At 32.1% G+C, this 14,438-nt stretch overlaps 2 protein-coding genes across 8 annotated transcripts; one reads left to right on the top strand and one right to left on the bottom strand.

Moving 5' to 3' along the window:
* Window positions 1–140: 140 nt before the first annotated feature.
* On the top strand, window positions 141–8,709 carry Rga (CCR4-NOT transcription complex subunit regena). Of its 7 annotated transcripts, XM_085190049.1 has the most exons (10): window positions 691–1,015; window positions 1,384–1,525; window positions 1,727–1,999; window positions 3,123–3,303; window positions 4,244–4,429; window positions 5,432–5,485; window positions 5,913–6,117; window positions 6,637–6,801; window positions 8,372–8,507; window positions 8,590–8,709. In XM_085190049.1, the coding sequence occupies exons 3-10, from the start codon at window positions 1,730–1,732 to the stop codon at window positions 8,662–8,664; spliced, it is 1,272 nt and encodes a 423-aa protein (XP_085046175.1). In that variant the 5' UTR covers window positions 691–1,015; window positions 1,384–1,525; window positions 1,727–1,729; the 3' UTR covers window positions 8,665–8,709. The 7 variants fall into 7 exon arrangements, with proteins under 7 accessions (XP_085046171.1, XP_085046169.1, XP_085046167.1 ...); XM_085190045.1 differs by lacking the exons at window positions 691–1,015; window positions 1,384–1,525 and adding an exon at window positions 141–324 and having other exon boundaries at window positions 4,298–4,429; XM_085190043.1 differs by lacking the exons at window positions 691–1,015; window positions 1,384–1,525 and adding an exon at window positions 142–324 and having other exon boundaries at window positions 5,432–5,464.
* An 806-nt stretch (window positions 8,710–9,515) lies between these two features.
* Cdc37 (cell division cycle protein 37) lies at window positions 9,516–13,684 on the bottom strand. Its single transcript, XM_085190050.1, has 5 exons — window positions 13,484–13,684; window positions 12,815–13,381; window positions 12,415–12,530; window positions 11,697–11,886; window positions 9,516–10,556 (listed from the first exon to the last, which is right to left on the bottom strand). The coding sequence occupies exons 1-5, from the start codon at window positions 13,514–13,516 to the stop codon at window positions 10,359–10,361; spliced, it is 1,104 nt and encodes a 367-aa protein (XP_085046176.1). The 5' UTR covers window positions 13,517–13,684; the 3' UTR covers window positions 9,516–10,358.
* Window positions 13,685–14,438: the final 754 nt, after the last annotated feature.

Raw genomic sequence — 14,438 nt, 5'->3', positions numbered from 1 at the left:
GTTTTATTATAATAACATATTCATCGGTATTGTATGGTTCTTTGATTATGACGTTCCAAGGATGCCTATTCATGTGTTATAATGGGATTTATTAATTTTCATATAACATTAAAAAATACTATATAATTCGGGTACTTTTAAAATAAAGTTGACATAAATATTTACTAAGAAGTATTAGAGCCAGTTTAAGAAATGAGATATTTGAAAAATAAATAAAAAATACATATTTAGTATAGTGTACATAAATTAAATTGAAGACATATGACGCATTGTAAATTGACCAATATGAAAAAACGATATTCTAAAGGAGATACCCCCCTTAAGGTTTGTATTCAGTTTATTGTAATATTTTTATATAAATATAATATTACTTCATTTATATACTTTACTTATATAGACCACTTTAGATAAAATGTTGATGAACTAGATAACATTTTATTAGTATTTATTTCTTCCCTAGTTTCGAAAGATTTTCTTAATACGGTAACCCTAAAATCGTGATTAATCGTATTAAGTCAACAGACGTTCTCAATAATATTTATACGATATCATTTTGATTATTATATTTGGAAGAAGTACTAATTATTACTGTTATAATTATTTTTTAATAAAATACTTTGGTTACTGAACCTTAATAGATGTTTTTACTTTAAATATGAGGGTGCGTGTGATTACATTTACTTGTTCCGCTTTAACAATATGGCCGACAGTTGTTTAGGGTAATGTGGCGTTCGACAAATCTGAGTGATATTGTTTTCATTTATTTTAGATATACAAAGATGTATAAAGTTTTAAGTTTTTTATAGCAGTGTTTCATGGAAAGGCTGTAATGAAAACACTTTTAATTTGTGAATAAAATTCTGTATGTAGAGCAATTGCCTTAGAAATTGAACAGTCAACAAACTTTTGTTTGTATCCTCGAGTGGATATTTTTATTTCTGCTAGGAAAACTCGATTATGAAACAACCATACGGTTATTAAAATATTAATACAAGGACTGAATTGAACACATTAGGTAAATATTATTTATTTTAAGAAGAATTACACTTGAAACGTCCCCGTCGCCATTGTTTGACAGTCGAATAAATAACCATCTTGATATATGTATACCTACTAAATTTGTTATTATTGACTCTCCTTATCAAAATTATCTATATATTGGACTATTTATTGTACATCTCTCTTCAAGTAAGACTTTATAATTTTTATTTGTATAAGCTGCTGCCATATCCAGCTGCTTGCAAGCTGCGAAAACAGATTTGGATACATCAACATTTTTACATTTACACGTTACCTACCACTTACAGCACAACAAGAAGTATAAATTAGCTTTATTAATAAGTTTAAAATTTTAAATGATTAAATTAAAAATTGTCCTTTTAGAATATACTAGTAAGGAAATAAAAAGTGTACAACTTAATTCTAAAATAAAATATATTGTGTCAGAATACTGTATATCTACTATGCAATTTGTATCCGAAGTTAAATTCAAGTAAAATTGGAAATAGAGCTTTCAGCATGAAATGTTAGTATCTATTTATTAAATTACAGTTATTCTTCTTATATATTATTATACCTAATCTGTTTACATAAATAGCGACTTATTGATATTCAAATAAGTGACAAATAACCCTTGTTTGTTATCAGACTAAGAAAATACTTATTTAGTAATGTGTAGTTACTAATATTTGAATTAGTAATTGTGATGATAAATTGTATCTTCCAGGGTATGGCAAACCTGAATTTTCAACAAGCACCTAGAAGCCTAGCAAGTGGAGGAGTTCCAGGGAGAGTTGGTTCAGGATTGGTCGGTGGAGTTTCGGGGCATGTGACACCGACTTTTGGTGGTGCCCTGTCACCAGGACGGGGCTCCACAGTTATGCCAGGAGGAGCTCCACCTACAATGGCATCTAGGTCAACATTATTTGGACAAAGAACATTTGCAGATCGTAGAGTGCCTATGGCAACACCACTGTCACAAGCAAACTCAAATTCAATGGTGAGAATTACTTGAATATTCATATATATCATTTCATAAATCAGTGTTTACTAGCATTGAATAAGTAAACATGTTTCATACAATATTGAATAGAAGGAAATTAAATTGCTTACAACTGCATAAAGCTGGGGCCGATTTTTCAAGTATTATTTGTTGAATTGAGGAACCCAATGTTCTGCTTTGTCTACTACAATGGAAAAATTAAAATGATTTAAAATTAATCAATCAGATGCTATATGTATAATTTTAAAATAATATAACATTTTCTTGTACTATACCTAATAAAAAAGATTTTTTTAAATACTTAAATACATATACATAGTTCTTTTGAATACATTGTATAATTGGATTTCATATTCATTATACAGGACTGTTGGTAATTCAGTATATTATATGTTGTAGATGAATTTTTTTCACTAATTGATTTGGTCCTATAATATTCAATGTGGAAATATAACAATGGCATTTTGCTATACTTTGTGTTTATATCATATTGTAATAGATTTATTTGAATTTTAAGTTTATAATTTTTTTGTAAGATAATGCTTGCAAAAGACACTAGTAAGAGAAAATTTAGCAATTAATATAATTATGTTTTTTGTTGTCTACTTTGCCTTAGACTTCTTTACTGCATCTGTGTGAATTTTACAAGAGATATCGATAATGTTTATGTTGGTAGATATTATATTTAATCATATATTTAAAAAAAATTTTTTATTTAAATAAGTGGTCATGGAAAATATATATGTAACTATATGTTATTTAATTATTCTATGCTCTTGGGGTTACTTAAGATTAGTGTCCGACTGAATATTCAGCTTTAGTTTAAATTAGTTATTACTAAAAAAGCTGAGGCCATAGTTTCGATTACAGTCAGAAGTTGACCAGACCCAAGTCTAAAAGTTCTGTTTAGATTTTGGCTTTTTGTTTTGTTATCTTGTACAGTACCCACTCGTAGTCTCCACCTTTTTTGGTTATATTAAATTATTTTGAAATTGATTATATATTGTTTCGATTTTGGCTGAAGAACATTTCGTTCGGACACTATCCTAACACGGCTAGACCACTAGCACTGTAGTCCATCTATCAAACAATTAGTGACCACCACCAATGGTATGTATAGTCGAGTATGGCGAATCTGTCGAGGTTCAACGCGGGTAACTACCACTCGGTGTTTGGCGAGGGTGGTGACACGTCGACGCCGCCGCTCCTGGACCTCAGCGAGTTCCCGTCGCTGACGGCCCGAGGGGCCGGCGACCAGGCCCCCACAGCGGCGCCTCCGCCCCCTGGCTCTAAACCTTACGGTATGTTGTCTAATTTTTTTTAAATTCAAACGGTATTCTGTATACGAGTGTACATGTTTTCGGAAGCTTTCCAGAATCCAATAGTGAAAACCGCGTCTAAATCGGTTAAGCCGATTCTGAGATTAGCGATTACAAAGGCACAGACAAACAGACAAAAATTTTAAAAATCATTGTTTTGGGTTCTATTACGTTAATAAAGGTTCCCAATAATAAAATGTTTAAATATCTTCCAAGTACAGACACCGATCCTCCTACGATCTTATAAGTAGTAATAAGTATAGATTATTAGGGCTCCTAAAATGTTAAAATGCTTAATGTTTGTTTTGTGCTTTCTAACGGGATTTATAAGAAAACTGACAAAATTAAACTGCTATACTTATGTAAAGATGAAAAATACAAAAGGCCTTATATATTGAACTAAAATCCTAAGTTTCTAAACTGTCAATTTGATTGCTCTCGAACTGATGACCTAAATTTTTGCTGCGTTTTTGCTGCTCCGTGAAAGTTATTGTAAAAAAAAATTAACTTGATTGCATAGCCCAATGATTATGTCAAATTGAATAGTAATTTATCATTGCAAGACTTTACCAGATAAACTATTTAGTCAATAATTCGTACAACTCATTAACTTTACACGACAATATATAATCCAGAATTCGTTTTTAGTTTTTCTTGTAAGCCATGTATTGCAGTTTGGGCAGATAATATTATATTATCTGCCCAAATTGCAGTATAGTATATATTAATATATAGACGCATGTTGAGTATCAATCGCCTTGTCTTATTGGCTTGAAGAAATGAAAATCATTTCAAATATAATCATTATCCCATTGAAATCGAACCCACAACCTCGGCGTCAGTAACTAAGAGTCAGACAGTGCCCTACAAAGCTAGTAGTACTAGTAGTCCTAAAATGTATATAAAGAATCACCTGTCCCAGTGGGTATGGTGAAGCAGCCAACATCCGAGCAATCAGAGTTCACGATGTCATCAGAGGACTTCCCCGCGCTGCCGGGCACGTCGGCGGGCGGGGGCGCTGGTGCGGGCGCAGCGGGGCACCCCCCTGCGCCCGACTACGCGCCTGACAAGGGGGCGCCCCGCAAGGGCATACAGACCTCGCCGGAAGGTGAGTGTATTGTTTTGTTTACTTTTTGTGCTTTTTTACCAGTGACACTAAATTTATAAGAGTAAGAAAACTTTCGAAATTTTATGGTTAGGGATCGTTCAAGTAATACGTAGCACAATTTTTGCAGATTTTAAACCTTTCTTACCCCCCTCCATGTAACGTCTTCCTACTTTGAGTACTCTGAGAGCATTTGCTCTACAACGTGTACGCTGTGCACTAGTACGAGTGAGTCCTTGAGTACTTCGAGTGGCCTAAATTCTCTTAAAAATACTATGATTAATAAACGATAAAATATATATTTAAATATATAATATAAATAAATGCCATAAATAAAAAACTATTTAAAACGGGAACACTGGACGCCATGTGACGTCAGTTGGTCTTGTAAACCAATATTATTAAAATCTGTTACGAAGGAATTTGCAAGAACTTACTTAAAGATTTTTTAAGTATGCATTTCTTGTTGGCAAAATAGTGAATTAAACTGAAATTATTGCAGTATTTTGACCTCCTCTCCTACCCCAAATTACGTTACGCACTTTTTGAACATGTGACACCACCTTAATTTACAGGTTTTCATTTAAGTAGCCATAAAATAAAGAAAAAGTAAAAGTACTCTAGTTGGTTTAGTGTTAATTATATGCTGTTTGATTCCTTTGGTTGTATAGAAAAATGATTTTATAATTGTGTTTTGTTGTATCAACATCATGTTCATTTTTCTATTTGGAATATAATAACAATATATTCGGTGAAATGAAAGCCATGCTATAGTTTTTTGGGTATGGGATAAATTTGTTAGAAAATTAACTTAATAACTCTTTAATTTATTGGTTTTGCTTTGAATGAAGAAATCAATATTTAATCAGTGCTTAGTAAGCACTAAATTGTTATGTTACTAAAAGGCAAACTAATGTTTTTAGTTAAATTTATAAGATTTAGAGCCAGTGCATGTTTATATATTAACGTTAATATAAAAACTTGCTATTTCTTTTGTCCTCAAAGTTGTCAGTCAAGGAGCACACACGGAATTTTATGGTGTGTATGATTATTTGAAAAGTAAGCATTTTTTGCCAAATATCTTTCTTATATTAAAATTTATTAGTAGTTGTTTTAGGTTGTGTAGATTTTCTGAACTTTTCTTTTTTCTTTTAATAGAGATAGATAGATTTCTTTTGTGATAGTGATAACGTTGTAAAATAATTGTAAGTAATTTTGGGTTTTTTTTTTAAATTAAATGTTTGTTTCAAGCGTTTTTTTCCCCTGAAATACGTAATTTGTTGTTGTTAATGATTTTATTGTACTTTTTTTTCATGGCATGTCTTTTAAATTTTTGTATTATTTATAGAAACAATAACAACTTTAATTTTTGCATGTTGTAATTATATTTTCATTTGTGTTATTATAATATTGTATAGTACACTAGATGTTTTTACTTTATAGATCTTTTATATATTATAATAACATAAAAAAAAATTTTTTACAGGCAAAGTGACGAATATACCAGAGACGATGATACCCAATCAATTTGGCATAGTGGGTCTATTAACGTTTATTAGAGCGGCGGAATCGGACCCGAGTTTAGTGTCTTTAGCCTTAGGCCAAGATTTAACGGCTTTGGGACTAAATTTGAATTCACCTGACAATTTGTACCTTACCTTTGCTGGGCCTTGGGCGGATACGCCGTGCAGGTATTTTTTTTTCTATTTTTATTTTATTTATTTATGTATTACTGTATTGGACATACAAAAATACACACATGCATATATAAAGGAAAAGGATTTTTGGGCCAGGAAATTTGCATTGCTCGTTTTGTCAATTTGAATCTATTTTAGTATTTTGTGAATCGGATACATCTAAATATTTCCCAAAATGATGTCATTAATATTATTTTGTAAGCTCATTTTAAAGTGTTATTTGTGATTACTAATACAATTAATTAATCATGAAATATGGCCGTAAATACGAACGTTGTGGTTCCGCTTCACACTCAGAGGAATTATTTATTTTAATTTCTTCGTTCTGGTACAACAACAAAGCCGCCACTCAATACGCAATGTCCAAAAGTTGGGGGAGAGCAGGGAGTGTTTTAATATAAAGTAATTGCTATGTAAAAAATGCGTGAAGCTGCTTCTGGTAATAATTATAACTATTATATTAATTGTCATTATTATTATTATTGTTATTATATATTTCAATGTAATTTCCAGGCCACAAGACATGGACTACCACGTGCCCCCCGAGTATTTGATCAATGGTTCAATAAGAGAAAAACTAGCGCCGTTGCGGCTAAGTCGATACAAGGAGGATTTATTATTCTACTTATTCTACTGTTTTGTGGGGGACGTCCTACAGATTGCTGCTGCTGCGGAATTGTGAGTACATTTTGGTTTTTATTTTTATTTAGTATACATTAATATGTGTAGGCCGTAGGGACATAATCGTTAGACTAAAATACGACGTTTGTAGGGTCGTGGCTCTGGTAATAAAGATTGAGTGCTGTCACTGAACATGCAGCGCCTCGAACGTCGGAAACGTCTGCGCTCCTTTTACGGGAGCAGGATATAGGGAAACATATTTCAAATCCAAACCTAAAAAAAATAATCAAGATTCTTCAACAGCTTAGACATAGGATTTTTTAAATCAGTGTATCCCTATTGTATTACGCATTTACGAATAGATACCAGTGACGTAAACACCTACTACTACAAAAATACTAAAAAAGCGTTGCCGGTCTACCACTTTACATTATCAAAAAACATACCAGGACCAGAGAGAGATATCTCTCGTTCTATTTTACGCAATTGAACTTCACCGCCAATACCTACGACGAGAGTTCATGAATGAGGCGTGTGCGCCAGTGTCGCTTTGTGTGTGTGCGCCAGTGTCGCTTTGTGTGTGTGCGGCCGTGACGCTTTGTGTGTGTGCAACAGTGTCGCTTTGATATGTTTATGTATGTGTGCGTCGTTCTTGAAAAATGGCGTTTTATTTTACAACAATTATATTATTATTTATTTTGTTTGAAAAAATCACTTTATTTTTTTCATATTCTCTTTTGTTTTAATTGTACTAGGCTTTTTTATAGAGTAGTTTAAACTGGTTTCATTTAAAGTGTTGATGACAAAAACACTATGCAGAGGGGCTGCAGAGTAAAGCTGAAAATATATATGTATGTGTAGGGTGCGGATAAATTCTATTCTAATTCATGATTAGTCTCCAGCGCTGTTTCAATTCTATCTTAATGCAATACAAATGGTTTTCTGAGATTAAAGTAACTTGGTAATATGGGGTTTCTCTAGCAACTGAAAAAACTGCTTACATATTTAAAGAGGCAGTAGAAACACCTAAACACTTATTGGTGGGGTTTAGGATACACCTAGAAGGCGGTCGATGCTCACGTTGTCTTGAGAAAGTTTTAGAAGCAATTAATCTTCAGTAGTCAGAGCACATTGAAACAAAAACCAGCAAATGATCAATAGATAACTTACTCAACTAATGAATTTATTCAGCTCTTCATTGATGGCTTATGATGCACTTCGTACAAAATCCTGCAAAATATTATAATATTTCGATATTCAGACTGGCTATTTTTCTATACTCGAAAAACCGAATAATACCGGTAAAACTTACTGATCTTAGGAAAAGAAATACCCTAAAAGGTTATATAATTATCATTAGTTAGAGATAGTTTTAAACGCGAGAGAAGTAGGAAAGAGAATTATAAACAGCGAATTCTTAAATAGCCGTAAACGAAATTATCCGGAACTACCGGATATAATCCGTAATCATTTAATATCCGTAACCGTAACAGAAACCGATATAGCGTTCTTGAAATATTTAATTTAGCCTTAGATGTAAAGTAAATATTAAAAATTTTAGAAAAGTTATCATATTTGAAATAAAAAAAAATTAAATGAATAAAATCTTTTGTTACCGTCGTTATAGATACAACCGCGAGTGGCGGTACCACATGGAGGAGAAGGTGTGGATCTCGCAGGCGCCCGGCATGCCAATGGTGGAGAAGACGTCGACGTACGAGCGCGGCACCTACTACTTCTTTGATGCGCACAATTGGCGCAAGGTTAGTTGATATTATTCTGATTATTTTTACATTATTTATAGTGTGTAATAAAAGATAAATAAATATGTTTTGTTTGTGTTAGGTGGCGAAAGAATTCCACTTAGACTACAGCAAACTGGAGGGTCGGCCGCAACTACCGTCGCACGTGCTCACGTAGCGCGGTCACCTAATGTAGTTTTGTTATATAAAAGTACAAGTTAAACATGGATTTTTATTTCATAACCTTTTTTTCTGTTTTTTTAGAGACTTAAGCAGGAAGATTGTGGGTTTGAATCCGACTCGGGGAAAATAATTCTTCTCATTTCCTCACTATGATAGTACTAAGGGTGGATTTGAATTAGACGTAGGGCAATGTTTCGAAATTATGGTGGTGATTTGAAAACGCAGTGGCTTAATAGTTTCCTCTGCCTATCACCATTAATTACACGCGGGAATTCAGCGTGAAGATGAAAAAAATACTCCTGAGCTAACTTCCCGCTGTATCCCTAGGGGGGTAATAAAAAGGTTTCAGCCAATAAGCATTTTTGAAATATATGGGAGAAATTAAGAAATGTTTTTCGGGTTATCGTTAATTAGATAAACAATAGTATTTATTTTCATTCGCCATTTTTTCGCAGTGACGGCATACATCACTTGTATCCCACTAATTTTCTGGAATTTTTCGTCTATTGCTTTATGAGTTTCTGAATAAATTAAAACAAATATAATACTCATTTGAATTAATTACATACATAAAAAGGGTAACGTCAATATTTTGTATGTTCAAAAGATATCGTGACGCAGTGGACAGCGTGATTGTAAACGTAATAATCGCAAGTTCGATTTCACTCTGGAGAAAAAAGTATTTTCTATTTCCCACTCAAATGCATTTTCTGGGAATTGGAATTTTCTTCTCAGTAGACTTATTATTTATGTCCCGAAAATTTATTTGCCCTTGGTGAATTCTGCTCACTCTAAAAAGGAAATAAATAAATATACTTTGTCTAAATTGAAAAGAAAACAATAAAATATCAGGCATAATTTAATTTGTATTGTTTTCAGCTTTGTTATATACAAAATAACATGCTTGTTCGTTCATCTAAAAGTCAAAGTAATGCTAGCTTTTAACACTATATATATATATGTATATATAAAGACGTATCATATCTCTTACTGATGTCACATTAACCTAATAATGAATCTACAGTTGAATTACGAGTTAATGCGAATTCTAAAAATGAAAATCGACACGAACATGTTAAAAAATGTACTGAGGGAAATTCTTATACTATGAGTTTAGAACACTTTTAGAATTTACTTTTTAAAGTACTAAATGTATAATTTAATTTATATAAAATTTAATGTATTTGTTTAGAAACGAATAATAACATAAATTTGCAAATGCCAAATAAAATCAACACTTCGATACCTTAACTAGCAAACCAGCTAACTCCATCTGCGGGAACTTTCAAAAGATGCCAAAAACATTATTTTTTTTGCATTCTGCTTATTAAAAAAATATATAATTGTCTTAAATATACAGCTATGTGGTGTGCGAATTAAGGTAGTAGTAACATTATATTGTGTTTTAGTATAAAATAAGAAACATGTCACATAAATGCTTTACTACTGTCATAATGGAGGCTATTATTGATTACATTAAAATTGAAACATTTAAATACAGCTTTTTGTTTCTATCAATATCACAAATTAGATTTTACATAGGGAATTACTATTTCACATTAGAGAATTATTATATACTACATATATATGTAACACATATTATAAAACAAAATAATCTTTTGCATACACAATAATATATATACTAGCATAAATATATAAAAGTAAAAATGCATAAAAGTAATATTTTAATCAGTCTACGTCATCAGTGCTGGCTGAGGGAGTGTCTTTTGTGTCTTCTTTCACGTTAGGTTCATCATTTTTGCCTGGCACCCACAGACCAGAATCTACACATCTCTTCATGTAGTATACAGCTTCTTCTTCAGGCATTTTGGCTATGGTCGCTTGGAGCATTGGAACATCTTGGGAGTCAAAGCATTTCTTTAATTCCTGTAATATTTGTACATAATAATTATTATTTAATATTATTTTGCTTATAGCTTCACACATTCTATACCAGATATTACCAGCGTAGGCATAGGGAACCTGGGAAAGAACCTAGTGATGGAGACAGTACATTCTCCATTAAGATACTTCCGATCCTTCAATTCCGATCCGATCCCAGGGCAAGAAAATATGAATTACTTCATTCTTTGAGTAGGAATTGAACCCACAACTGTCAGTTTTAAGTTAGACTTAATCTGGATCTGGATCTGTTAATGGAACTCTGTTCCCCATTTTATATTGTTTGAAATTGTAACAAAAATGTCTCAAATATCCTAATTTAATACTATGCTTTACGGGGAAATAAAAAAGTATCTTATAAAATTATTTCCTTGAGTTTTAATATAATTTATACTCCTATATTCTTAAAATAAAGCAAGATCAATGATTTGTTTCGTTAAATGCGTCAATCTCTGGAACTACTGGTTCAAATTGAAAAGTTTGTTTGGATTGTATTTGTTGTAAATTTCTCAAGGAAGGCACATACATATTATATTATTCCTTGTAACCCACTGTACCCTCAGTCAGAGTTACTCGTGCATTTCAAATATGCCATATGCTACTCTTAGATAATACCATTTCATAATGCCGGCAAAACCATATATTTTAGTAACCGTACAAGTAACCGTACAGTATATTTTAATTGTAAATGTGACTGTTTTGGGTTTGATTCCCACTAGATGAAATCAATTATATTCATACATGGAAATGTCCCGGATGGCTTCCAGGAGGCGCGGGTTTGAGTCCTGCTACATACAAATTCTTATATTAGCTTCAGCTCCATGCTGTATCCTGCACAAAGCAGGGTAGGCAGAGGGATCCTAGTGTTAAGACACTCCATTCCCCACTTTCTAAATAATTATTTTTCTGTGGAATAACACTTTAAAACTAATTATATTAATTTCTTAATTCTTGTAGAGCTATGAAATGAATATAATAAAAGATATAGAAATAATAATAATATAAGATAAATTGAGGTGCCACCACTGGACACTGAGTGTATTTATATTAGGTTCTCTTTGCATACCCTAGCATATCCAGGATACAATGTGAAGCAAAAAATATATATATTTATATGTGACATACATCAGGTAGTTCCTCATATACTTCTACAGGATCCAAGCCACCAGGTCCCAATCTTGCTTTCTTTTCTTCTTCCTCCTGTTCCCTTAAGGCTTCTTGAATCTTTTCTGCAGCACGTTTTTTGATTCTACCTTTGAATTGTTCTAACTCAACATCAAATGAATCCTTGTATGTTTTTTCCGCTACCTGAATCCTGTTTTAGATTAGTTATTTATAATTATTAAATTAATTTTTAGGTATGGTCACATAATGTAATGTATAGTTTATATGAAAAAGAAATAAGTAATATAACTAAAAGATAAGGTTATTGTGATGTAGTCACAGTACACAGTATGACTGTAAACGCGACAGTTGTGGGTTCAATTCCCACTAGGCAGAATGAATTAATATATATTAATATTTTCATTTCTTTGCTCTGGTATTGAAAGCAAAGCACCTTCACTTATTTGCATTACACAGAGAGTTAGGCAGAGAAAACCTACTTTCAAGACATTGTTTTTAGTTTTTCAAATTTGGCAGGAAATGCTGCTGTATCTTAGTACAGTGCTGAAATGGTTCCATTTGCCTATAGTAATAATTTTGTAAGGTTTGTTGTATTTTCTTTTATTCTGTTTACAGTTAGATTGTCCCACTCTGCGAAAATGCTTGATAATAACAAAATAATATTTTTTTTTATTTCAAAACAATAATATACAAATGTTATAAAATATTATTTTCATACCTTGAGAAAAAGGAACCTATACAGGCTCTGGGGTCCACATCCAGCTGTTTAGAGAGCTCCAACATATATTGCATACAGATAGTTTGATGAGCCACATGTGCCATTAAGTCATGTTTCTGAAATTAAAATTTTCTTTATAACTGTTCTCTGTAAAAGTACATGAAGTGGCTAAAATAATTATAATACTTTTTCTTTTATTTTTCTGCTTTTACTGGCATATAGCACTGATAACCTAGTGATAAAACACTTCATGAGATCAACACCATATTATTAATTTTGTACAGTGGATAAAACCTACAACCATTGCATTTACAGTCAGATGTCATGTTTTTTGAGAAAGACTAGGCCCTCTAAAAATAGTATCACAACTTAAGCATGGATAGACAAATTATACAATTACCTCTTCCATTTCTAAGTTAATACACCAAATGACAAGGTAATTAGCGGTCTCTTCACAAACTAATTGATTGTGCTCCAAAAGGAATTGTTTTGAATCATCATACCGACGTAGCATACCAAATTGTTTCAATAATGTTTCATTCTCCTTTATAAATTTTTTCATTCTTGCTTCCTTTTCTTCCTCTGTTAAGTTTTCATCTTTAGGCCTACCAGCTTTTGTGTTAATTATTGTTTTCGTAAAACCTGGTTCACTTATTGTGTCCACATTCCATGGAGTTTTCTTTTCTTTCTTTTTCAAGTCGTCTTCCTTTGATTTAATTGCTCTTTCTTCTTTTTCGAGTTCAACTAGACACTTCTTCAAAGATTCCAGATCGGTGCTGTCAGGGGCCGCTTCAGCAAGCTTCTTTTTAGTTTCAGCTAGTTTTCTAATATTTTCAGCTTTACGTTGTACATGCTCATCATGTTCCCGTTTTCGTTCTTCCATGCGTTCAACACGGGCTTGGTGCCGCCAACGGAAAAGCGAAGGAGTGTCAATATTTGGATGTGTTTCATCTTCATCGTCAGAAATCTAGGCGTAAATAAATAAGTAATAAATTAACAAAATTAAAAGTAATAATAAAAATTTTAATAAAAATGTCTTGTTTTTTTAATCATTAAAATAAAGACTAACCTCGATGTCTTTCCATTTGCTGTAGTCTACCATGGTTAAAAATTTTCCTTATATATATATATATCTCAATAAAAATCACTGAATTAGAAGAATTTGGTTTTTTATAGGCGTTTTCTAGGTGTCTCAAGAATGCGATTTTATTTGTTTGACATTCGGTTCATCCGGAATATTCGTTGGGCTATCAATTCCAGTGACAAATAATGCGGGGACAAGCCAACTATGCAATAGCGTACGTAAAATGGAACGTCAAATATATATTTTTATTTACTCTGCATTGATGTTAATTATATTGTATTTTAATTTTGCGTAAATAATTTATCCTTTTAAAGTTTTATTATCCACTATTAGAATAGTTTTATATCGGACATCTCTGGCCCCTTTGGGTATGTGTTCTGTGATCTCTGGTCTCCTACTTCACAAAGGAAAGAAATAAATAGCATTGCATAAAACGAAACAATATAGAAATGTTTTTCATTTATACTACGTAAATCAAGACACGCGCCAGCGTATACAGCCAAGTAAAAAGCGGGAAACGTGTAATGTGTATTTTACACGAACCAAATTCAAGTTACTATTGAGCTTAAAACTCTGTAGCTTGTGATGTACATATATATTCAACGTAATTTCAACAATTTAACTCTAACGGTCATTGATATATTATCGTTTAAACATCTGAAAACGAATAATTATTGATATTTACTATCAGGTAAGAAAAAGTCAAAGAACTTGGAAAATAAAGGGATTTTAAGAATTATAAAGTATTACTTAATGATTAATAGTAATAGTATTTCTTTACAAAAAGTAATGATATGCCATTAAAAACATAAATGTGAAATGAGAGCGAAGTAAAAAAATAATAAACAAAGAATGAGAAATCTATATGGGCGCCGAGTTCTCTGTTCACTCGACTTTGCTTGACACGTTTGACTTGGCTATTTTTTACCACCAGGGACCA

This window comes from Heliconius melpomene, chromosome 9, assembly GCF_056956725.1.
Source record: "Heliconius melpomene rosina isolate 202511_hmr_F chromosome 9, ASM5695672v1, whole genome shotgun sequence".
NCBI classification, from domain to species: Eukaryota; Metazoa; Arthropoda; class Insecta; order Lepidoptera; family Nymphalidae; genus Heliconius; species Heliconius melpomene.
The sequence above is the reverse complement of the archived record's forward strand: the minus strand, read 5'-3'. Positions and strand labels throughout refer to the sequence as shown.